This window comes from Daucus carota, chromosome 6 (genome assembly GCF_001625215.2).
Source record: "Daucus carota subsp. sativus chromosome 6, DH1 v3.0, whole genome shotgun sequence".
Classification (NCBI taxonomy): Eukaryota; Viridiplantae; Streptophyta; class Magnoliopsida; order Apiales; family Apiaceae; genus Daucus; species Daucus carota.
The window spans coordinates 30169943-30195086 of NC_030386.2; the positions used below are offsets into that span (position 1 = coordinate 30169943).

The window sequence follows — 25144 nt, forward strand, 5'->3', positions numbered from 1 at the left end:
CGAACAGAGGGAGTAGTAAAAAAAAAATGAGAACTATAATTTATTCATATTTAAATTGAAACATTCAAATTTAATTGTTTTTAAACAAGTTTAATAATAAAACATTGAGATAAAAATTATTTAAAATCATATGTTTTTTATATTTTTTTATGATATGATTATTAATTTAAAAAAATTAAAATTATTATTTTTAAAATTTTCACTTAATACTTACTTATTCTTTTACAAAAATTGTATTTTTCTTAATTTTAATAAACATATTACTACATCCAAATTAGACGAGTTTGTTGATTTTGAGTATATTATTAAGGTTCATTGACTTCACAACTAATATATAATTTATTCTTGAACAAGTTTATTCTTTGAATTATAAGAACTTATTTAATATCCAATAAAAATATATAAATTCAAACATGTTTATTGATTCTTTAAAAATTCAATTTAGTTGAAACACGTAAGCATGTTATTTTAAAAATGATTTTATCTTCATAATAAAATATTAAAATATATACGATGAAATAACATATATTATAAATCACTTGTGTCATGCACGAGTTATAAGTTAGTATGTTATTAATAACAAAATATTACAATTACAAGAATTTGTTTATTTAAATGTATGTATCACGAACTTTAGTCATAATAAAATTTATAATATTAAATTCTTTAAAGTTAAATTTTTTTAATTACCATGTAACTATCCTATTTAAAGATATTAATTAGAAATTTATGTTAGCTTGATAAATTAAATATTTACAAAACAAAATAAAACGATTACTGTAAAGAGCATCGGCCACCAAAATCAACAGGTTAACAAATAAAGAATTTGAATTCTGTTAACGGTGTTAACACTGGAGTTAACGGTTGTACATCTTTTGCAGCGAATGATAAAGTTGGAGTACACATATTGCATAATTAAAATTTAAGGTACACAATTTGCAGTTTGTACAAATTTTAGGTACATGTTATGTATTTTACTCTATAATAAAAGAAAAGTTATCCGCAATAAAGGATATTTGAAGCAGGGAGATAGTGCCAGGTGGTTGTCATGAGATGTAGGCAAGCGTTTTCTCAATATCAGTATACACTCTAATTTTGATCAGTAGCTGTAGCACCTTTCAGATTATTCAAAGGATTTTGGTCCTGACAACTAGTACCATTAGATTTGTATTTCAAGAGTTTGAATTGAATTTTTTTTTAAATATCCGTTATAATTTTTCGTGGATGGAAACTTCCGATGTCCCTAAAAATGTGTGTTAGATAAACTGTCCATGACAACCAGGACCCTATATCAAATAGATAAATAGATAAATATCGTTCACAAAATTTTCATAAATTCAATTAGCTTCACTCAACTTCTGTCACGGATTTTTTTTTAGGAAAAAGCCCATCCAACACAGGATCGAAAACCCTCTTTCAAATTTAAAGAGTATAAAATCAGAATACAAGATTACACGAGTACAATTAATTAAATAAAATCAAGGAAAAATATTCCACTCATTATTACAATGTTATCTTTGTTGCACAACATTTGCACAACTCCAGAAGTTTATAGTCTGTTTCGTTATTTTCCCCATATTTACTTATTTAGATGATAACCCGCGCCGAAACAGACAAAACCCATTACTCCATCCAAACAGTCCACTATATATAGATTCATACAAGAAAGTACTCTAAACAAACATCACAAGTCTTCTACACGTGTGTACATACATACATATCTCTGTATGTACATTAGATAGGAAGTTTACTTGTCCACACCGTCTTGTCTCTCTACAACATTTTAAGTTTTTTTTTTTTTTACTCAATTCCCCTCTATTTAATCTTTCTCTAACATGTCATACTTTTTTTTACTACAATTTTCTTGAATCTTGAAAAGTTGATGTCTTTGTTGGTTTCTGAATTAGGGTTTGTTTTGTTTTGATGAATTGAGGATTTTAGAGTAAGATGGGTAATAAATTGGGGGCAAGAAGAAGACAAGTGGTGGATGATAAGTATACAAGGCCACAAGGATTGTATCAACACAAAGATGTAGATCATAAGAAGCTTAGGAAACTTATTCTTGACTCTAAGCTTGCTCCTTGTTATCCTGGTCATGATGATGCTACAGTTACTTCCAATTTTGATCTTGAAGAATGCCCCATTTGTTTCTTGGTATGTAATTATATCTGTTTTGTTGTTGTTTATGCTTTGTGTATAATTGAAGGAACCTATTTTGATACCTTGATGATGTAATTTAGAGATGATGATGGTTATGTAAGTTTAATTTTGTGATTGATGATGGGTTTTTGTGAGTTTTGAATTTGTTTGCGCTTATTTGATTTGTTTCAGTTTTATCCGAGTCTTAACCGTTCAAGATGTTGCATGAAGGGCATCTGCACTGGTATGTTTTGTAGGAAATTTGGGTGAATTATCGGGGTTATGATGTATGTTGGTGAATTTTAATGAGTTTTTTTATTATTGTGTATGTATTTGTATCAGAGTGCTTCTTGCAGATGAAAACACCAAATTCAGCTCGTCCTACACAGTATCCTTGATGAACTTTGACTGCATATTGTCGTTTTCTTTTGTAGTTGTATTCTTATTATAATTTCTGTTATCTTGCATAAGGACTATGATTCATGATGTTCCTTAACCATATAAGGTGCCCCTTTTGTAAGACCTCTAATTATGCTGTGGAGTATAGGGGCGTCAAGACAAAAGAGGAGAAAGGCATTGAGCAAATTGTAAGATTGGGTTTTGTTTAAAATATGTTTAATTACTTGCTCTATCTTCAGAGTGATGTAGATGAGATACGTTGCCATTTCTTATAATTGTGCATAAATTGTCTATTAGGAAGAACAACGGGTTATTGAAGCAAAAATTAGGATGCGACAACAGGAATTACAAGACGAAGAGGAGAGAATGCAGAAACGACAAGATATAATAAGTTCATCAAGCAGCATTATGAGATCAGGCGAGGTTGAGTATAGTGCAGTTGCAGGTATAGTGTTAGATTCCTCACCAAAATGACATACTGCTTCACTTTTTATTGTGCCTATCTTGCCTAGCTATATATACATATACTGTACTTATCCTTGCACAGTTCTGATGGGTGGTTCCTACTCCTATTTGTAATACAGAGCCATCATCTACTCCTGTAGAAGGTGAGGAAATAGTTTCCTCTCAACACGCATCCCCAAATCCATCATCTCCAGATCCATCATATCCAAATCCATCCATCAGACAGCCTCTACGCCTAAGACAGAACAGGTTTGCTATCTTAAGGGCTAAATAGTAGAGATCATGTCTGGGCATATATACTTGAAAAATTGTACTCCCTCCGTCCCATAATACTTTTCTCATTTGTCCTTTTCACGTTTGCCAACGCACACTTTTGGTCGTTAATATTTTTAATTTCATATTAGTAGTAAATATAACAACTTCACCGTATTAAAATACTCATGAATACGAATTCAACAAGATCACTCATTACTATATTTAGTCTTATAGATTAGACGTAAATTAGTAATTTGTCTCATGTTATGAACAGTACCGACATATGAAATGGGAAAAGTAAAAAGGAACGGAGAGAGTATACATTATGAAGTCCTGATTGTAGCATTTTTTAACCTATATAAAATCTTTACTTGGAATGTAGCAACTGAATGCATCAAGATCTGTCTGATAAGTGTTGAATTGATACATGGGAAAAAACTACAGACTTTTGTTTTAGGCGAGGTTATGAAATTGCAACAGGGTTAATTAACAATTCCGTCATTTGTCCTTTCGTTTATATCAAGTGAGTGATAATCCCTGTCATATAGGACTATAAAAGTTATAATAACAGGTTTTACTTCTACAGACTCTCTCCATCAGTCATCAACATTCAACATTATCAGTAAGACTGCAGTTTCAAGTTACGTAATATGTCAAATTTATGTCTGAAGCAACAAAAAAGGGTAAACAACTAACGACAAGGAATTCACAGGTGAAAAGTTGGACATAATGGGCATTGGCCTTCAGCAATTTAATCTCTAAACCAATTCAAATTCAAGCATAATATATCTTTGGTTCCAACATCTGCTCTGAATTCGATTATGTTTGACGTTACATGCTATGGATTTAATGGCTTTGTACTTTCTTTTATATAAAATTTAGTGACCACATTGAGAGACCGTTTTTTAACTGTTTGCCCGCTTAATATGTTGTGGCCCAATGAATAAGAATGATGGTAATCAACATAACTGAAAAGTGTCAAGTATCAAGCATGTGTTGGATTTATACCATGTCCTATTTATTTAGAAGGAGCTATTTCTTACAGGAAAACATAGATATATGTCTATTAACGAAGAAGCTTCATGCATTTTTTTCTTTTGACTGGTCTTTCTTTTATGCCTAAAGTTCTGTTAAAATTGTCTGTCTCTCTTTGGCATGTTTGCTGATTGCAATGAGAAGCTGTTCTAAAAGTGAAATTTAATGCAACTTAGTTGCATGTTTATATTTTTTTATTCATTATGAAGCATTACGTGAAGTAGAACACAAGTACATGAAAACTACTTAACATCTCACTGCAAATGAGTTTTGGCTGCTCAATTGTGTTTGTTGCTGAAGTATCCAAGTAACAACAGATTTACTTTCATTTCTTTAAAATTGGTGCTCCCCTACTGAAAGAGGTAATAAATTATTACACGGAAGGTGATTTTTTTTTATATTAAGGTAGTTAATCAAGTATGAGTACTAAACCAGGACTATCATATTTTCCTCATTCAAACAAATTTAAAATTATTCCTTAAGCCTGCAACTTCCAGAATTTTAGTGGATCCCAGTATTATCGGTGAGAAACATGGTATGGAGATGCAATTGCCGCCTATGGTGCAAAGCAGTAATGCACAAGGCATCTGAGGTTCCGATCCATCATGCCCATTTCCTGAACTGAGGAATAAGAAATTCATAGCAACCTGAGTTATCACATGCCTGCATTAGATAATTTATTTAATGTCTGGATTAGTTTCTATTTCTTATATTTTTGATGATGCTAATTAGATTTCTGAGATGCAATTTTCATATATATATAAGCAACAGTAAAGACGGTACCCTTATTCCAACTTCTGATGCAGGGAGGATGAATTTGACCTTGACCTTGAGGACGTAATGGTCATGGAAGCAATTTGGCTGTCCATTCAGGTACTTGTGCCACTATTCTTTGTAGTGCAAATAATCCGTGTAGTAAAGAAAAAGGCTCTTGCTTTTTTCTGTGTTAGAACCTTGCATGTAGTGTCCCCTTGACACAAATATCTGTAGAAAGAATGAAAGACATATTAAGAAATTAGAAACATCTATAAGGATAAATTGATAAAGCAGCTGTCAGGACTCAAGCTTACTTGATTCTAATGTTTAACTTAATTCTTAAAGTGGTTATATACTTGGAAATTACTTGTGTATGTATGTCAGTCATATAAGCAGTTTCTTCGCATCCAAATCTCTGAATAAACTATTTGGCATATATGATCCTATGTTTGTTAGGTGAATGAATGACTATAAGGGTTCAAGTATTATGATATATATGTTTGTTATAAGGTATTGTCAAACTGGACTACTATCTTAATAGAATCTAAATTTGAAGGATTATCATTCCATGGGCCTTACATGTGTCATCTTTTTAATTCGTTTCCGTGGGATTAGGATACTTTGTGAGAGATGATATTTACACAACTCCCTAAAATCAACTAGATAGTGATAAGAACTTGTTCATAGGATTATGTTTAAGACATTAAATATGATAGATGAGTCCCTAAAACACTCTTAGAACTGAAGGAAGAGCCCAAACAGTAAAGATTGTGCAAGCCTTCTAAAAGATACAAATTTAATTAGAGATAATCTTCACTCCTGCATCTTTAAACTCCAATTCTTCTTTGATTACAACTCTTTAATCCCTTAAATAAAAATATATTTCAACAAATATAACCAAAATATATGGACAAAATTATAATAAATGTAAGCATCTAAAGGGATCAAATATTCAAATGCCTTGCAGACCAACATAGCCTAGAAGTTCTACAGATTTACAAGATTCCTATGCTAATTATTCAAACACACATGCACCCTTGCTTGCATTTTGTGATCACACTTTATTCATCTGAGAACTGGATTAAACTGTGAATGGAGGTAATGGGATCCCCAGAATCTTATCTAGTTTGATCGGAACCAGTAATCCAAGTTAATATGTTGCCAGATTTCTTACCATTGCATGTAAATGCGGTATTATTAATTTTAAATATCGGTCCTAGAGTTAGAAATCTGAAGATATATGGCTACACAAAATCAGTTGTTCAGTTGTGTCTATTTAACAATTATGAAGAATAGAAGTCGCTGGTTGGTATGATAAAATATATGATTGTTTTTTTATGCGTAAAAAATTATTCTGTCAGGAGGATGGAAGACACAGGAATCCTACTTACAGTAATGCTGCTCCACCAGAGCAGTACATATCAGAAGATCAGTGTGTCCCTGCAGCGGCGGGACCACTAACTGAAACATCAGTGTCATCGTCTTCCCCTTCTGGTGGCTTAGCTTGTGCAATTGCTGCTTTGGCAGAGCGTCAGCAAATAGGTGGAGATTCCTCCAGTAGCTACAGTGGAAACGTGTCAGCATACAGCATGCTTCCCGGATCTAGCACGTTTTCCAGCAGGGAGGAGCAAGTGAATGTATGCTACCCAATATCAGGTGGCTCCATTGAGGGATTACCGGATATGAGGGATGAGCGAGAATGGGTGGTTGATGGCAGCAGATCGGAGGTGGCTGAAGTTGGGACCAGTTATGATGGGTCAAACAATGCAGAAGATGTCAATAGAATATCAACATCCCCACAAGATGAAAGTGAAACTGGTGGTTTCCGAAGTGTTGCAGGAGGATCCATTGTTCCTGAGAGCTTCGAGGAGCAAATGATGTTAGCAATGGCTGTTTCTTTAGCAGAAGCTAGAGCTAGGAGTAATGAAACAGGAACTGCATGGCAGTAACCAGTTGTTACTTTCTTTAATATACAGAGATGTGAGCAGGAGTAGACAGACGGTTGATTCTTGTGAACTACAAAATTTGTTTCCATGTCTTTTCTTTCTGTACAGTTTCTACTTTCTAGTACAATAGAGGGTAGCATTTTGTCATTTTAGATTTCCTTGGTTTATTTTTATTATAAATTCCAAAGATATATCATTATAAACCATCAATTTTATTATAAATTTTATTATAGAATACATATAAAATGTGATTCTAATATAAAATACAATAACATATATCTATTTTAAGTAATTTAACACTTAAAATTTAAGAATTTTTTTTTTTTTTTTTGAAACTGATTTTACAACAGAATAATTTGGACGACTATTATTCTGTTATAGAATCATGTTGAGATATTATATATTTCAGATAATTTTTGAAATAAAAAAAATTGTATAACTTTGTTTTCGATTAATAACCAAAATTTGTAATTATATTCCATGAAAATTATAATATATATTATGTATATATATGTATAATGGTGTGTTACGTAACTACATATACGATGGTATGTTATGGATTGCTATATATACATTGCTATTTTCTTTTATATGTTTGTTTGAAAATTTTACATGTTTGTTTGAAAAATTACGTATTTTCAGAAAATATTAATTAATTTTTTATATTTTTATTCTTATCTATAATCTATAACAATTACAATGAATGAAATTGAGTTGTGGTTATATAGATCAAAATTTTGTGCAGCGGATGTAAGGCTTAATTAATATTAGTACGACACTTTTACTATAAAGTCAGATTAGGCTTTCTTTAATAAAGAGACTTCATTAACAATAACCCATCAAAGGCCCCAACAAAAATAAGTCGGGCCAAGTCCATACAAAATATCTTAGAAAATCATCAATATACTTATATAAGCGAGGGGCGTGTAGGTGGCGCCTCTCACATCGCTCCATTCTATTTTTTTAATTTTCTGAAATTTTTGGATGAAAAGTATCAAAAATTAGAACTACCTTTTTTAGTTTCAGGTATATTAGAAGCAAGTTTCAGAATCTGATTTTGTTTCTGATTATTTACGGAATATAGTAGCTTGAAAGTTTTAATCTGATTTTGTTTCGGATTATTTAATTATGGGAAAGAATAGCACACAAGTCTCTCTGCACCTATAAATACCCCTACAGATTGTAAGGTTTTGGATCATCTAAACACAACCTCCTCTCTCTCAATACTACAATCTCACGGATTTAAGTTGGATGTTTTTGTGCACAATCAATTCAAAAAAATTGACGGATGGTGACAATGCAAGAACATGATTACTTTTAAAAAAACACATATAAAATTAAGATTCGTCGTACTTTAAATTGTTAATTACCTGTATAAATTTATTTTCATTTTTTCACCATGAATTATAGTCCAATTTTGCAATTTTATGTATTAGTATTGGTATTATATCAAGATTTTTACAATATAAAATTAATTTATCTTACAAATATTAATTTTGAAACGTGAATATAGATTTTATAGATACTATAAAATTATTTTATTCTACAAATATTAATATTAAATCGTTAATATAATTTTTATAAGTAACCGCAACGCGTGGTTTCCTAGTATTCCTCTACGTGTAAAACCAATTTCCAAATCTTACTTATCTACCGAACCTGGACATTGCACCAGAGTATGGACTAACAACTCAAAATATAACTGTTGGACTAACAACTCAAAATATAACTGTTGGCCCATGGACTCAAAATACAACCTTCAACCCTCCCACCCCTAAAAATTAGGAATCATTTTTGTATAAATTTGGAAAACATGTCTCGGATATTTTGTTTGGTGTCTCGGACAAGCTACTCTCTTCTGGCTTCGTGAAGAAGCTGCGTCTCCGGTTCTGCAAGGACATTTCAGCGGCGTCAGCGGCGTAAGCATACTTTATTTTCCTAATATCCATAATCCATATTTTTCATATTCAAATATGTATTTGATCTGAGCTTAATATTGTCATCTAAACCACGGCTACTCACTTTCGGAGACGATGTCAAATGTATAGTTTTTGTTTATGTTTTCATATGTTCTTAATGTTTTTCCAGATCAATAATAGATTGTATTTCGTTTTTTTGTATAGGATGATAACTCTCCGAAATCATGCCACATCTTCACCTCTGAAGATAATCTCCAGGGTACATGATAATCTATGTTCTTAACTCAGTATAAGCTTTATTCAATTTCTTATATATGTTGTTCTCTGCTTTTTAGGTTACAAATCGAAATCTGCAAGGAAGCGAAAGAATTTGACTGAGAAGGGGAATGTTTCTGGGAATTCAGCTGACCGATGTACTTATCCTGTTTTTTCGTTGTCACAAAATGAAGTAGGTAAGATTATGATCCTCACTCATGCTACTTCCAGTTTCACAGATGTTTTGCCTGGATATAGATGTGATTTTCTTTCGCATGGATTCCCAGTCTCAGTAAATTATGTCTCTTTGTAGAGTCATGTAACCTCATGCAAAGATTTTTAACTGTAGATCATCAAAATGCAGAAGTACTTCCTCTACCCAGGACTCCGTTGTCTAATATAACTAATTCGCACCCAAACAAATCATCAAGATTCAGATTCCTGCAGGCTAAAGCTGCTAAAACAAATTTTCAAAATGAAGGACCTAGGGTGATGCACTTGGCACATGATGACATAGGTACAGAATATGTGTGCAGAACAAACCAGCATCATCTTTTTATGAGATGAGATATGCTTATATGCCTGACTAATGTTTAATGTAGATAACCAATTGCCAAGAGAAGTACCTGTTAGCAGAAGTCCTTTGTCTGATATAACTATTGCCAGCCAAAATAAATCATCAAGATTCAGAAGCCTCAATACAGGATCTTCTGAAACCAATATTCAGAGTACCACAAGGAATCTTTATCGTGACAGTTTTGAGAATGAAGAACAATCCAAGAAATATTTCAATCATGATGACATAGGTACAACTTTGTTTAGTGCTTGCGACTGTTTTGACATTTTGAAAATTTGGAATATTTGGTAATTTTGTTTTCAGTGCTTACAACTGTTTTTACATGTTTGTTACTTCTAGAGTGTTCAACCGTTCAGGATCCTGTTTTTTCAGATGAATCGGATAGTGACTATGTCTGCGGTTAGTATGAAATAAAAGGCCTCTGCTATATTTGAACATTAGTCTCCTATGCCACGGTTACTCATTATTGGTATGGTATGCAGGGAATTCAAGTAGTGATGAAGAATACCAATCTGGCATGGAGTTGGATAGTGAAAGTGGTAAGTCCACTATTTTATTCTTTCTTCATTATAATGACCATATCTTTAACCTTTGTGTAGTTACTATCATGCAACAATTTTGCAGAATCTGAGGAAGCTGCATTTTCTAGAATGTCCAAGGCCATACCAAAGGACTATGTCAGCCTTGGTAGCCCAGATGCAATATGTTCGAAATGCAACGCCCGTCTTTGGAAGGAGGAACGGACAAATAAAAATGTTACACGTGGAGCTCCTATTTTCTCAATTTGCTGCCGGAAGGGTGATGTAAAGCTGCCACCGACTCCTAAAACTCCAGATTATTTAATGAGTTTGTACAATAGGAAGGATACTGCAGCTGAATTTCGCCGAAGCATACGGCTCTACAATGCCATGTTCGCTTTTACTTCCACTGGCGGCAATGTGGACCGTATGTTTACAGATTGAATGGCCAGAACCACCATGTCTTTGGACAGTTGATACCAGACGAAGGTGAAGATCCTAAGGATTGCCAACTATATATTTATGACACCACTAATGAACTTAATAATCGCCTCCGTTGGGTCAATGTTGCTGACCAGCAAGTTGTTGATAAAGATGTTGTCCAAGGTCTCATAGAAATGTTGGATAATACGAATGAATTGGTTTCCAAGTTCCGGCAAGCACGTGATCGCTTTGAAAATGCAGAATTGGTTGATTTGAAAGTTGAGCTTAAAATAAGCAGATCACAGAGTGGTAGAGAGAATCACATAGCATCTTCTGATGAGGTGGCAGGTATAATGGTTGGCAGCAGTGACAGCACATCTCCTGATCGTGACATTATAGTTGAGCAGAAATTTGGTGGCTTGAAAAGAATATCATATATTCACCCCCAAACTGATGGCCCTGCAATATCCGGGCTATTGTTTCCAGCTGGTGAGGATGGTTATCATAACAGAATACGTTTCCAGAGTGCTGACAAGGATTCAGAAAAAGAATCTGACATGATATCAATGATGGACTATTACTCCTATAAATTCCAAGTCAGGCAAAATGAAGGTCATTTAACATTATGTGCAGATCTTTATTTTTAAAAACATATTGCATAATGCTGAAAACAGTCGAGTTAATTCTTTTTATTTTTTTGTTGCAGGCATGACTCCAAGATTAGGAGGAAGGCTTTTCCAGCAGTACATGGTCGATGCATTTTCTACCATGGAACAGACACGTTTGTGGTGGTTTCGTACTCACCAGACTATTTTGCGTAACGAATTGTATACACACATTTGTGATTCTATGAAGAGTGGAGATGTAAATGCATCCAACGTAGGTAAAGGTGTCATATTGCCAGCTGGATTTGTAGGCTCAAAGCGCTATATGCAGCAAAATTTCCAAGATGCGCTGGCTGTTTGCAGGCATGTTGGACATCCGAACATATTCCTCACAATGACATGTAATTCAATGTGGGATGAAATTCAGCGGATGATGACATTTTTACCTGGCTGCATTCCAGCCAATAGCCCTGATATTATTTCCAGAGTTTTTCGATTGAAGCTGGAGCAATTAACAACTGACATTAAAAAGAAGGCTCACTTTGGTACATGCATTGGAGGTACTTAAATAAACACTTTTAAATTCTTTAGTCTGTAGGTAATTGCTTAAATGTACCTGACGCTATTAACTTTTGCAGTGATGTATGTTGTCGAATTCCAAAAAAGAGGATTGCCCCACGTGCATATGCTAATTTGGCTTGACGGTCCTTCAAAAAAGTTTTTAAAAGAGAATGTCGACAAATTTGTATCGGCTGAGATTCCAGATCCTGCTGTTGATCCCGCCGGCTATGCTGCTGTCAGAAGTTTTATGATGCATGGTCCATGCGGCTTACAAAATCCGAAATCTCCGTGCATGAAGAATTTCAAGTGCATTCGTCACTTTCCAAAAAAGTAAGCCTCTTCGCCTATCTAAATCAGTCATGTTTGTATACTCTTTAATTTGAGTGATCGTTTGTTCTCATTTTCCCTCCTACTTGCTATTACAAATGCTTTGGATATAGGTATTGCCCGAAAACAGTATTTGATGACAGTGGATTCCCAATTTATATGCGCCGCAAGCAAGATGTCACCGTTCATGTACACAAGTCTGATTTAGACAATAGATGGGTTGTCCCGTACAATAGGGATTTATTGGTCAAGTATCAATGTCATATGAACATTGAAATTTGTGCCCATGCTCGGAGTATAAAATATCTTTTCAAATACTGCCTCAAAGGCCATGACACTGCAACTGTGGAAATTACTGGCCGTCGGAAGAGAAAACAGAATGAAAGCACTGACCAACCAGTAGATGAGATACAAGCTTACTTTGACGGAAGATATGTTTGTGGAGCTGAAGCGGCTTATAGGATATTTGGATTTCCCATTCATCACAGAACTTTGTCTGTTGAACGCTTGCCATTTCATTTGCCAGGTCAAAAAAACTGTACATTTCGTGCCAATGAGCCTTTGGAACGAGTTGTGGATCGAGAGAAAGAAAGGCTTAGTAAACTGGAAGCATTTTTCGTGTTGAATCGTTTTGATGCTACAGCGCGATGTTATACGTATGATGAAATTCCACAGCACTACGTTTGGAATGACACTGAAAGAAGGTGGAATCCAAGAAAAAGTGGCAAGCAGATTGGTCGACTTTCTTACACTCATCACAGCAGTGGTGAGGTTTGGTACTTGCGTATGCTCCTGACCAAAGTCCGAGGCCCTACATCATTTGAAGATATAAGAACTGTAAATGGTGTACTTTGCCAGTGTTTCCGTGATGCATGTAAAGAATATGGATTGCTCGACGATGACAAAGAGTGGCATGATGTGTTGGATCAATGTGCAGCTGGTGGATTGCCTCCTCAAATCCGCCAACTCTTTGTGCACATCATAGTCAATTGTAAAGTCACTGACTTGGCAAATTTGTGGAGAAAGCACTGGAGACAAATGGTAGACGACATTTTGTTGAAGCGCCGATTGCTCAGTGAAAATCAAAATTTAATTCTTAATGATTTGCAGCTGCAGTTCTATGCCCTTGCAGGTAATTATAAATATCATTAATTAATGATTAAAATTATAGAGTTTAATGCATTTCATATTTTATGCAGCAGTTCATATCTGGACAGAAATGCAAACTAAAATGTTTTTTTGGATACAATTTGAGAACTAGAATTTTTTGGGCATTTAATATTATAGTAACCATTTCATGCCTGTGTAGACCTGAAAACCGATTTTTCTTTATAATAATAATTTACATCTATAATTGCAGAAATAGATGAATTGCTTCGAGCAATTGGGAAAAGTTTGAAAAACTACTCCCAGTTGCCACAGCCTCCAGAAACTTACCTCCAACATGGGACAAATAATTTGATTATTGAGGAAACCAGCTACAACCTTGCTGAGATGAAGTGTCAGCATGACAAACTACTTGCCAACTGCAATGAGGAGCAACTTGGTGTTTATAGAGCTGTCTTGGATTCAATTGACACTAATGAAGGTGGATTATTTTTTCTTTATGGAAGTGGTGGATGTGGGAAAACGTATGTTTGGAGAACTCTAATTGCAAAGTTAAGATCTCAGGGTGATATTGTTCTCCCAGTGGCCTCCTCTGGGATTGCAGCAACACTTCTACCCGGTGGGCGCACTGCACATTCTCGGTTCAAGATTCCCATAGTACTTGATGATTTTTCGCTCTGCAATATTGCACATAATTCTGACATAGCAGAACTCATCAAGCAGACAAAGTTAATTATTTGGGATGAAGCGCCAATGCAGCATAGGTATGCGTTTGAGTGTTTGGATCGCTCACTCAAGGATATAATGAAATCTGTCGATCCTAGGCGAGCTACCTTGCCATTTGGTGGCATTACTGTTCTGCTTGGTGGAGATTTCAGGCAAATACTACCTGTCATTACTCAAGGAGACAGGAGCGAAATTATGTCAGCGTGTATAACTAGATCGCGACTTGGGTCAATTTGTAAGATTTTTCTGCTAACCCGTAATATGAGGCTCAATCAAGGAAGCACTACAAAGGAAGCAGAAGAACTACTTCAGTTTGCTAACTGGGTCTTAGCTGCTGGAAACGGCCAACTCGCTGCTCCAGATAGTAATCAATTTCCAAATGCCAAAGAAGATGATATCTTAGTGCCACAACAGTTTTGTGATGTTAGTCAACTGAATTCTGTTGAAAATATGATATCAACTACCTTCCCAGATTTTGAAGACAAATGCAGAGATCCCAAGTACTTGAGCGAAAGAGCAATTCTCACTCCGACTAATCAAACTGTAAGTCATCTTAACTCACTTATTGTCGAGAGAATGCCAGCTGAATCTGTGTCATACTATAGTGTGGATAGTGTTGAGGAGTTTGGCGGAACAGAGGAGGATTTCAACTTAGCTTTCACAATAGAATATCTGAATGCTATGAATGTGCCTGGCATGCCACCCCATGATTTGAAATTAAAAGTTGGAGTTGTTGTTATGTTGATGAGGAATTTGAACCAGACACTTGGTCTATGTAACGGAACAAGGATGATAATCACCAAATGTCTCAAGTTTTGTGTAGAATGTGAAGTGATCTGTGGTTCGTTTGCTGGGACACGACATTTTATTCCAAGGATGGAATTATGTCCATCCGATACTCGGCTGCCTTACAAATTGGTCAGAAAGCAAATGCCATTGCAAATTTGCTACGCAATGACTATCAACAAAGCACAAGGCCAGTCACTCGAAACTGTCGGACTTTATCTTCCGAAAGGAGTTTTTACACATGGCCAATTTTATGTTGCAATTAGCAGAGTCACGTCTCCTCAAGGATTAAGGATTTTTATTGATGATGAAAGTGGTCAGCCTACTAATGTCACCCAAAATGTTGTTTACCAAGAGGTGTTCTACTATTTACCAAAAGCCTAGATGATGTTAAGCAAGTTTCAGAACTTTTGTAATTCAATCACAGTACTGCATATCAGTATTGTAATGTAATTGTAGTTGGCACATGTAATCTGCAACATTTTTACATTAATATGGATCCATTATATTTCACAGCTACAAAATCCAAATTTACAGTGCCAAAAAAAATCATGTCTTGCATAACAAAACTGCAAGCAATTTGAAAGCATTGTGCAAATACAATACTGTTTTACCCTAATGCTTTCAGGCAGAAATTATAGTCAGAAATTAAAACTACCAAAACTTCTCATGCATTTCAATATATCTGCAATCAAACCAAAGTCAAATAACAAATACATGAGAAGAGGGGCCATAAATCTCTGCGGCAGATAACAGAAGATAGTTTTAATAAACATTGATACAGATTTACTTGATCAAAAGCAAAAGACTGCCAATGTTAACGTTCACAAGTTTTCAGCCAACCATCTCCTAAAAGAGCTACATATGTTAAAGCAAAAGACAGCTAATGGAAGCTAACCCAAAATTATAACCAAAGATTGATTCTAATAATTATCATCCATGACCACTATTAGCTACTACTGCAAAGGACTTTTTCTATCTTTCAACACCAACTTCAAAGGTTTTCCCACCGATGTAATCGAACAAAAGACTGTTCCCCTCAGCAAGTTCATTAACAATTGTGAATTCAGTCCATCCTCTGCCAAAGCGGCACTGCTTTCCAATGCGCAGAACACAAACGCAAGAGATATTGCCTTCACACAGCAGCCTCACTGTGGTCAATGGCTTCCAACTCTGATAACCAGAGTATATACTGCGAGGACAGTACTGCATTGCCAAAAAAAATAAATAAATAAAACATCATATGCCACTAAAAAAACAACATCAAATATTTTCATACTTACCACACCATGTGCCTTTTTGTCGACATGAGATTTTTTCAAAAGGATGCGAAATGACAAATTATTTTGCTCATGCTCATGAACTTCTTCTGCCAGCTCCTCCACTGCATATCAAGTTTGAAAAGCTCAAAATATAATCCAGGTAATAAAAACAAATGTCACAGTGGATGTTAAATTCCTAATTACCTGGAATTTGACCATTCTCCATTTCTGAACTCTCCTCACCTAACGCAGAAACAGGTTAAATATGAGTATTATCAAACTACTTAATAGCAGTTCACATAACATTTTAATTTTTGCTCTACAACATGTATTTCTTACTTGAATCGCTGCTGTCGGACAGCACAACAACTTCTTCACGAAGATCAGATAAAGATCCCATTAAATGACCTTGCTTCTTAGCTTTGTATTTGTATGCCATACCAGAAGACTTGAACCAAGATACGGCAAAGGTCGAATCAGTTACATATGTGAAGACCATTATGTCATTATGTTCAATGTCATATTTGTCAGCCAAAGCCTTAAGCCCATAGAAATAATTTCCAGACACACAGAAATCAATTGCAAAAACTTCTCCGTCACCCATAACCAGTTGCACATGCTTATTCTTGCATCCACCAGCGATTTGCGTAAACACTTTTGGGATTTCCTAACAATTACTTTAATATTAGTTATATTATGACTCTTATTTAAATTATGCCAAAAATAAAAATTAGCATACCATTTGTCCAGCATATAGAAAAACATCAGTCACAATTTTGAACCAGTTGGGAACACCAGTCTTATGTCCAATTCCTAACAAAAATTGGGAAAATGAAAATGCAAAATAGGTCCACAAGCAACAAGTTGGTGTAATGCAATAGTGAGTCAAACTTTTACCTTTCTCATTACATTTTGATAGCAGATCACCTTCATAAACACAAATCTGGAACTTGCGTGGTGTGCCAGTTAGGTGAAAAGAACAAGTATCACCTTCATTCAATTGGCCGCCCATTGCAAATTCATTCCATTTGCTATCCATATAAGCTTTTCCATTTTTCCACTTCAACATAACTACAAATGTGATATTCTTGAAACTCAGATGCACACAATCTATTGACTCATCAAGACCAACCTTTCTACAGGCCTTCCTCTTTAGAACCTATTATTGCATCGAAAAACAATCACTGACATGAAATTCAATAATAGTTAAACAAATCAATGATCATACGAGACATTATACCTTTATGTAATCCTTCTTGCGTAGATGACTTTTGCGTATAGGAAGATCATATAGCGCCGACCCACTTCTATATACATTTGAAGACATAATGCCATATAGTCTGTCTAGCTCAATTTCAGAGAAATTGAAAAAATCTCTATCCACAGCTTCTGAGCTCTCAGCATTTTCAGCCACAAGGTAATTAACTTCCACACCATAAGGATTATAAATCTTTACATTGAAATTTGGACCACCAATATACTCCAACTCAATCATGTGATATGGCTTAACAGAATAATAGATCATCATCTTATCTAAATCTTGAATCAAATTTTTTGGCTTGCTATATAATCCATTCCAAACAACTCCAGGCGGCACATGTAACAAAACTACATCAGGTACATTCTCAGAAACATCCATACAGAAACTTTTTGGTAAAATCTAAAAAATTTTCAAAAAACCAATATGTTAAATAGCTGATTTAGGCTTAAAGTACAACCACACGAAAAAACAAATATATTACCAGTATTCCAGGAATGTAATTTGAAGCAGAGTTGGGGCAAACCATTTTCTTTCCTTTTCCTTCAAAAATCATATCCATTTTTGCTGCTTCAACAAAAAATTGATCTATCATTAATCCAGAGACAAAAGTACGCAACAAGAGTAATCAAACTTTTATCTATCAGTAATACAGAGAAAAGATACAAAGAATAAAACAATACCTTCTCCACCTTTTATTAAACACCTGAAATCCAAAAAGATTAAGAATAAACAAACTTTTATCTATTGGGAAAATGATTTGTCTTTGCTTAAGAAGAAAAAGTGAAAAGAAGATACCTGGAGGACGAAGACGCCATGCAAATTCAACCTTTCTCACAGAGTTACAGTAACAGTCACTTCCTTGGATAGAAAAAGTCCACTCAAAACGAAAAGTTAAAAGGCCATACCGCCATAGTACATATTAATTAAATTTTGCAGACAAAATGGATGTCAAATCCTATTTTTAGTGGCTCAATAAAGTTAACGTTATGAGTGTAGTTACAGTTTTACAGTTTTAAATGTCTTCTCACATTGTACTTCTAATATCCTATATTTATTTCAAATTTTTTCAGGTCAACATCATGTAAGACTTACAAGTTAAATTCAAATCTCTATAAATACTTCTTATGTTGCGAGACAATAAATATATTTACACATTTAAGAGAAATCATGTCCAAATACGCTATGACAAAATTCAATTAAGTGACTTATCTGTTCATTTGTGAATTTTTAAAAAAATGTTAACTAAAAACCAAACAAATACTCTTTGATTGAAAACTAACAAATTATAATGACATCTTTGCATAAAATAATTCGTACTTAAACCTACTGTATGGAGCAAAAAAACAAAAAAAAATTCCTCCAAATTTATTTGTGGACGTTTTTTTTTAAAACTTTTGAGAATTAAGGTACTATGCGTAGTGAAACCCAATTATAATATTATAATACTAACATTTAAAAATAAAATTTTCTAACAAATATTCAATATAACAATACCAAATTTCAATATAATGTACTGATTACAAATTAAATTATGTATTCCTAACTAAACCTTATTATAAGTTTTACAGAAAGTACTTTTAACGTCAGGACATTAACAAACTTAAAAAGTTTCTTCTACAGTATTACAATACAAATCCAATTATTCCAAATTCCACTAGATTACTCCACAAGTAATCTCCTACAAAGTCGACCACCGACTCAATTCCTCAAATCCAATAAATCCAAATTCCACTTAGTTTTGTCCTTTCAATTAAACCAAAATTTTAAATTACGTCTAATAACTAATCAGTGCAAACATTAATCCTCAATTGGATAACTGCGCACTCGGACACAAATGCAAAATTACAAATCCAACTAATCCAAATTCCTAAAATACTTATCTTTCGCATTAATCAACTATTTCCACTTATAGTCAACTACGTAATAGACTATTTCCAATTATAGTCCAATACCTAAGAACTCGAATAATTAAATTTGTTAAACTACTTCAATCATCTCCAACCATGAAAAAAATTTAGCTAAAAAGTTAGTTCTAATGCCAAAAAAAAAAAAACTAAACCAACCACTTCAAAAATTCACTCTCCAACCATGATGACCTGTTGTCTATAAATTTAGCTAAACTACTATGGATGCCTTAATTTTTCGAACCTGTACAGGTCTGTAACAAAATCTAAAATATATATTCTATTTTAACAATCTTGAATATTAATAAAAACTTTTTTTCAAATTATAACGAACCAATATAGCCAATGCCATTGAAGCGATACGTGTTACAGGTTCAGTAAAATTTACATTACGTCTTAAATGTCCAATTTAGCCAACGATTATAGCCAACACCATTGAAGATGCTCTTACTCTTTCAATTTTTTTCAAATAACAAAAATATTTTTCCCACATTTTTTTAAAATTAAATAAATGTACATAACTCAATTACATTATGAATATACAAACAACATAATTACAGTTTGTATGATTAGATTTCGAATATCTATAATTCCGTTGAAAAACAAAGCAAATCAAGTTTTATATTAGAAGAATTTAAATTAGAATGGGAAACATATGTACTCAAAATACAGCCTTTTGTATTACACTAAATTCATAAATATAAAACAAAGCTACCTCATAAATTTAATTTTAACAGTAATTATAATAACGAAGTATGAAGGATAGGAAACCACTTCTTACAGGAAAGCTTGCGAGACACTATACTGCAGTACAGGACTACAGGACTACAGGAAGAGTATTACTTTACTCTGTTCATTACACACTTCCTTATTACCCGCGTTCTGTACACATCAAATCTCAGCCGAACTTGCTACTTTATTACAGATCTGGGCGCCATTCCCTTTCATTACAGAATTAGGTTTGTTGCTTAAAGGCGTCTTCAATTCAGGTGAGTTAATACATCAACTAATTTCTTCACAGCTTCCACTTTTTAACATCCACATATTCATTACTATGTCTTACAATTTGTTATTTAATGTCGAATTGTATGTTTTCATAGTATCTTCGATGGAACTTAACAATTTCGAAAGAATCAACGACTTGAATCCAGCTAGATTCGACTGGAAATGTAGACTAAGGTTACAGTCTTTGTGGAAGGGAGTTCACAGAGAAAAGAAAGAATTCTATGGCGTAAATATGATTTTCATAGATGACTCAGTAAACTACATTTACCTTTCCTATTTCTTATGAATTACATGATTTTTGGACTGGATATATAATTTAATCAATATAATGTTGTTTATAGAGCCATCGGATTCATGCTTTTGCAAGTAAAAAATACTGTCAAGGGCTGTTTGAACATCTCAAGGAAGGAGAAGTTTATGTTTTAACAAATTTCAAAGTGAAGGACTATGTCGGTGATGAGACATACAGACCAGTTAGACACAAGAAGCATATCTACTTCACAACACACACAAAATTGGAGACAGATTCATATGGGGGTTTGAAAATAGAAAAGTATGCTTTTGATTTGTTCTACTTGGGAGAGATGAAAAAATTAGCTGAAGACAACCGTTACTTGATAGGTAAACTCAATATCTGGATTAAAATAATTGTGCTTGGCAAAGCTTTCTTATTAAAGCCAGAAAACATTATTATGCGATTTTGTTTATCAGATGTGGCAGGTAAGATGCAAAATGTCCGCCCAAACATGAAGTCCACCAAAAATGATGTCGAAAAAAGGCTGACAAAATTTGATCTGTTTGATGGAAGGTAGATTATAAACTGACAAACACACACCACATACAGGAAGTACACATTATAATGATCTAACTATATTTATTGCCCCATGTAGGAACTCTGTTAGTGTGACTCTTTTTGATGACTTTGGGCTTCAATTTGAGCAAGATTTAGAAAACTGTAACCAGACTGAGATATTTGTTATTATATGTGCAGCAAAAGTTGCGCTTTATGAGGGTAACAAATTTAATCACTTTGTACATTTACTAATGTACACTAATTATATGTAAATTATATGTAAATGTAATAACAGGTGAGGCCAATATCACAACTTACCCAGCTACGAGAATCTACATCAATCCTACTCATTACAGTATCTCAGAGATCAAAAACAAGTAAAACTTTTAAGATTATTTAGTTTATAATAAAATATATTTGCGCACTGCTGACTTTTTTTTAAGCATTCAGTTTGAAGGCAATTAAAAAGGAACCAGTGTCGTCACCACCATAAGAAGAGACAAATTTCCCAACACTTACGATAAAAGATATTAAGTTGTTGGCTCCTGATTCTCCTGAGGTAATGCACTGCATATGAAATTTTGTTTTAGAAGTCAATTTATTAGGTTATTCTTTTTAACATGTTATTCTTCAGTGCAAAGTAAGGTGCCAGGTTAAAGTCACTAAGGTCGAAGAGCAATCTTCTTGGTTTTATGTTGTCTGCACAAAATGCCCTAAAGAAATATCAAGAGTTGAAGGCATTTTCAAATGCATTGACTGCAACAGAATTATTCCATATCCTGATAAAAGGTTTCATTTCACTATTATATTTAAATGGCAATAAATAAATTTACTTGGCTTCATTCGTTATTTTTTCCCGCAGATTCCGTGTGTGCACTCTATGCAGTGACAGCACAGGTTCCATTGTAGTCATTTTTCCTGACAAAGAAGTCAGTCGAATTATTGACAAAACGGTTTTTGACATTGAGGCAGAGGCCATTCAGGTATAGATGAATTTAAGTCTTTTAAATATTTTCAATTATTATTATTGCTCCCACGAATAACTAAGTTCAGAATTTATTCAGAATGATGAAACTGAAGGAAAATTCCCGCTGATCCTTAAGGAGTTTGAGAAAAAGATTTACACCATCACTTTGAACGTTACGGACAACAATTTGAAAAAAGGTTCAAGGGTGTATGATGCTTTTGAGATTTTTGACAAAATGGAGAGCGGAGCAAGTTTTGATCCTTCGGCACAAACTGATACTCAAATGGTCGATGCTATGACAGTCAACGTACGTAAAAGTTGTCTAATTCAAATTACTAATTTGTTATATTTCTAATAATGTAATGCTCAACAGTTGAAAGATGACCATAACAACACACCAAATACTGGCATCTCTTCAACAAAGACCAGACCTAGGGCTGAAATCGAACCTGTGCCTTTCACCCCAACAGAAGAAATACCTGCAAAGGTTCTGAGAAATGCTAGGAAGGAAAAGGTTTTAACTCAAACTTTTTAATTATTTTACCTGATGATTTAGTGAAGAGAATTTTTATTTTACCTCATTTTTCATTGCAGTCCTTGGAATGAAGTCGACAGCAAAAACTACTTTTGCCAATGGATCAAATTTTATCTTTTGCCATATATTAAGACAGCAAAACTCTTTTGTTATATTTGATCTGACTTTATGCAACTAACTATTATTATGGTTCAGCCTAAACTTAACAGATTTGTTAAAGTCTGTAATGGACTGTACTTTTTTTATGTCCTTCTATCTAATCTTAAAGTGGATGTCACTAACTATTTATTATTGCTTCTGAACTGTAATTAACATAGTAGTTCCCTGTAGATCAGTTAGGTGAACTTCAATATTCAATACTACACAGTTGTAGTCACCTCACATGTGGCGCCCTCCAAACCCGGGTCAGAAGTTTGGGGTCCACATCTTATCATAAACCTGTAATTAATGATATACTATATATAGTGACCCTTAACTGTCCATGGATCGCAACAGGTTCAAGTATAAAACAAGCCACAACACAACTTTAATTATTACAAACCCAAATCCCAAAATATAAACTTAAATCTTACAAGCTTACACGTCATTTGTGTCTCATTATTCAAACTATTACATATATAAAAAGTCAAGTGCTGCCGATAGCTCTCTCCATCTCTCAGCCTGGAATCCTGGCCTTACCACTAGCCTGAGTATCATCGTTACCAACCTTCTCTGCTTTCACTGGAAAGAACATAAAGTATCGCAAGAGTGAGCTAACAAGCTCAGCAAGTATAACAATATCCATTTAAACATTTATCAAAAGATGATGGAAATCAATATTTAATAGAATCAATTTCAATGTCAAAGTTTCTTTGTAGAGTTTCAATTAGAATTGGATATTAAATTTTATTTTTTTAAAAACCAAAGGTTAGGCTGCTGATCAGTCAGACACTAACCCCGAGCAGGCCCCGCCATGCTCGTTTACTGGATCCAAGGCACACATTGGCCTAAAGCGACCACTCATCTGGTCTGACCATTCATTTGGTCCATTTAAGAAAAACTATCCAATTCCATTATGAATCAGAATAAGCAACAATAAAATTCAATAAACAGAATCATTAACAATATGATTAAACTTTGAAGCAGAAACCGAATACAACGCAGAAGCATCTTTAAAATATTCCAAAATAAGAATCAGGAATAATTCCACGAGTCAAGGAATCAGATATAGCATATCTGGATTTCAAGTGTAACAATGATCATGGTTTGTATGAAAGAAGGTTTCTGGTTTTGTTAAAGAATTCACATGTAAAAAGGGTGTTTTCAAATCCAAAGAAATTAAGTTATTGAAAAGGAACAACAATTGTGGGGTGTATGGTATTCCAGGTATGATTGACTTCCAGTCAATTGGTTTGGAGATCAAAGGTGTGTCAAAACATTGAAATAAGGTTTATATGGTAGTTATCCAAAAATCTCAAGGTTTGAAGGTTTACAATTGAATAAGGTTTCCAAAATAGATATCAAAGAATCAGGTTAATGGGTCAAGAATCAATGAATGAATAGTTCAAGTGATAGTCAAAGAATCTGGTTGATGGTTTAAGAATCGACGAATTAAACAATTCATGATATGGCTCAATAAGTGTCATGAGTGAATTAGAAAGCTCGCAAAGCAATCACATCAAGGATCATATATATATCATTGAAGGAAAGTACCAAGGAAACTTGCCTTATACTGACGATTTCAAATTTCAATAGTTCCTGCTCGATATACTATTCTATATCCACTTGCTTTCCCTTTTATTACGCCTCGCTTCTCTGCTAATCATCACAACTAATTATCAATATGTGATCTCATACTATTCTCATCATCCTTTATTCGAAACGAACTTCTATCTACCCTTCGTCTCACCCAAATCCGATTTACGGATCAAAAGATATGCCAAAAACAATTCTATATCAATCACGTAAACACATAACATATCAATCAGATAGCACATAGCACATATCACACAAAATATTTAATGAAATATATTTTTCAAAGGAAGTTGGAAGTCAAATGGATTTTCTGGTATTTATTATGAATTTTTAAACATTTTTCGGAATCAAAACGGGTCAAAGAATCATTTTATAAATAAATAATCCATTTTTGGATACTCGAAATCAAGTCCGAAATCATTTGAAATCAATTAACGAGCTTCAATCATATTTTAGAATAATATTTTAAAGCTCGAAACTATTTTTCGGAATTTTAAAATCATTTAAAATTATTTAAAATAATTAAATCTAATTAATAAATCAATTAAAATCAATTAATAATTAATTAAAACAATTAATCAATTAATAATCAAATTAATTGACTAATTATTATAATTAATTACTAATTAAAATTAATTAATAAATTAAATCAGATTTATTTTTGAATTAATAAATAATTAAAAACAATTTTTGAAATTAAAATAAATGATTTTCGAAATTAAAATTAAATAAATAAAACTTTTAAAAGATTTTAATAGTTCAAGGTTTGATTTGCAAACTTTGAAAACTCCAGGGTTTAAAATGACAGAAATACAACTTGGGTGGCTAGACTTCACCACCTCCAAAAGTTCAGGGGCTAAACTGCAAATTTGCAGTCGCCGCCC

The 25144-nt window shown here is 33.7% G+C and overlaps 4 protein-coding genes across 5 annotated transcripts; all 4 read left to right on the top strand.

The window, feature by feature from the left end:
- Positions 1–1675: 1675 nt before the first annotated feature.
- On the top strand, positions 1676–7142 carry LOC108193027 (E3 ubiquitin-protein ligase DA2L). Its single transcript, XM_017359591.2, has 8 exons — positions 1676–2154; positions 2332–2383; positions 2482–2527; positions 2645–2726; positions 2836–2983; positions 3123–3252; positions 5100–5166; positions 6411–7142. Exons 1-8 carry the CDS (start codon positions 1948–1950, stop codon positions 6996–6998), a joined length of 1320 nt encoding a protein of 439 aa, XP_017215080.1. The 5' UTR covers positions 1676–1947; the 3' UTR covers positions 6999–7142.
- Positions 7143–8776: 1634 nt separating this feature from the next.
- On the top strand, positions 8777–10710 carry LOC108225402 (uncharacterized). Of its 2 annotated transcripts, none has more exons than XM_017400253.2 (8): positions 8777–8914; positions 9119–9173; positions 9250–9366; positions 9519–9686; positions 9772–9975; positions 10086–10145; positions 10229–10285; positions 10371–10710. In XM_017400253.2, the coding sequence occupies exons 4-8, from the start codon at positions 9662–9664 to the stop codon at positions 10706–10708; spliced, it is 684 nt and encodes a 227-aa protein (XP_017255742.1). In that variant the 5' UTR covers positions 8777–8914; positions 9119–9173; positions 9250–9366; positions 9519–9661; the 3' UTR covers positions 10709–10710. The 2 variants fall into 2 exon arrangements, with proteins under 2 accessions (XP_017255742.1, XP_017255743.1); XM_017400254.2 differs by having other exon boundaries at positions 9534–9686.
- A 170-nt stretch (positions 10711–10880) lies between these two features.
- LOC108225401 (uncharacterized) lies at positions 10881–18393 on the top strand. The gene is made up of 5 exons (XM_017400252.2): positions 10881–11299; positions 11394–11852; positions 11931–12183; positions 12294–13312; positions 13541–18393. The coding sequence occupies exons 1-5, from the start codon at positions 10882–10884 to the stop codon at positions 15181–15183; spliced, it is 3792 nt and encodes a 1263-aa protein (XP_017255741.1). The 5' UTR covers position 10881; the 3' UTR covers positions 15184–18393.
- A 1611-nt stretch (positions 18394–20004) lies between these two features.
- LOC135147035 (uncharacterized) lies at positions 20005–22853 on the top strand. The gene is made up of 12 exons (XM_064079266.1): positions 20005–20215; positions 20327–20484; positions 20573–20852; positions 20943–21039; positions 21122–21243; positions 21320–21401; positions 21475–21583; positions 21659–21813; positions 21887–22007; positions 22089–22298; positions 22365–22505; positions 22586–22853. Exons 2-7 carry the CDS (start codon positions 20335–20337, stop codon positions 21515–21517), a joined length of 774 nt encoding a protein of 257 aa, XP_063935336.1. The 5' UTR covers positions 20005–20215; positions 20327–20334; the 3' UTR covers positions 21518–21583; positions 21659–21813; positions 21887–22007; positions 22089–22298; positions 22365–22505; positions 22586–22853.
- The last annotated feature ends 2291 nt before the right edge of the window (positions 22854–25144 follow it).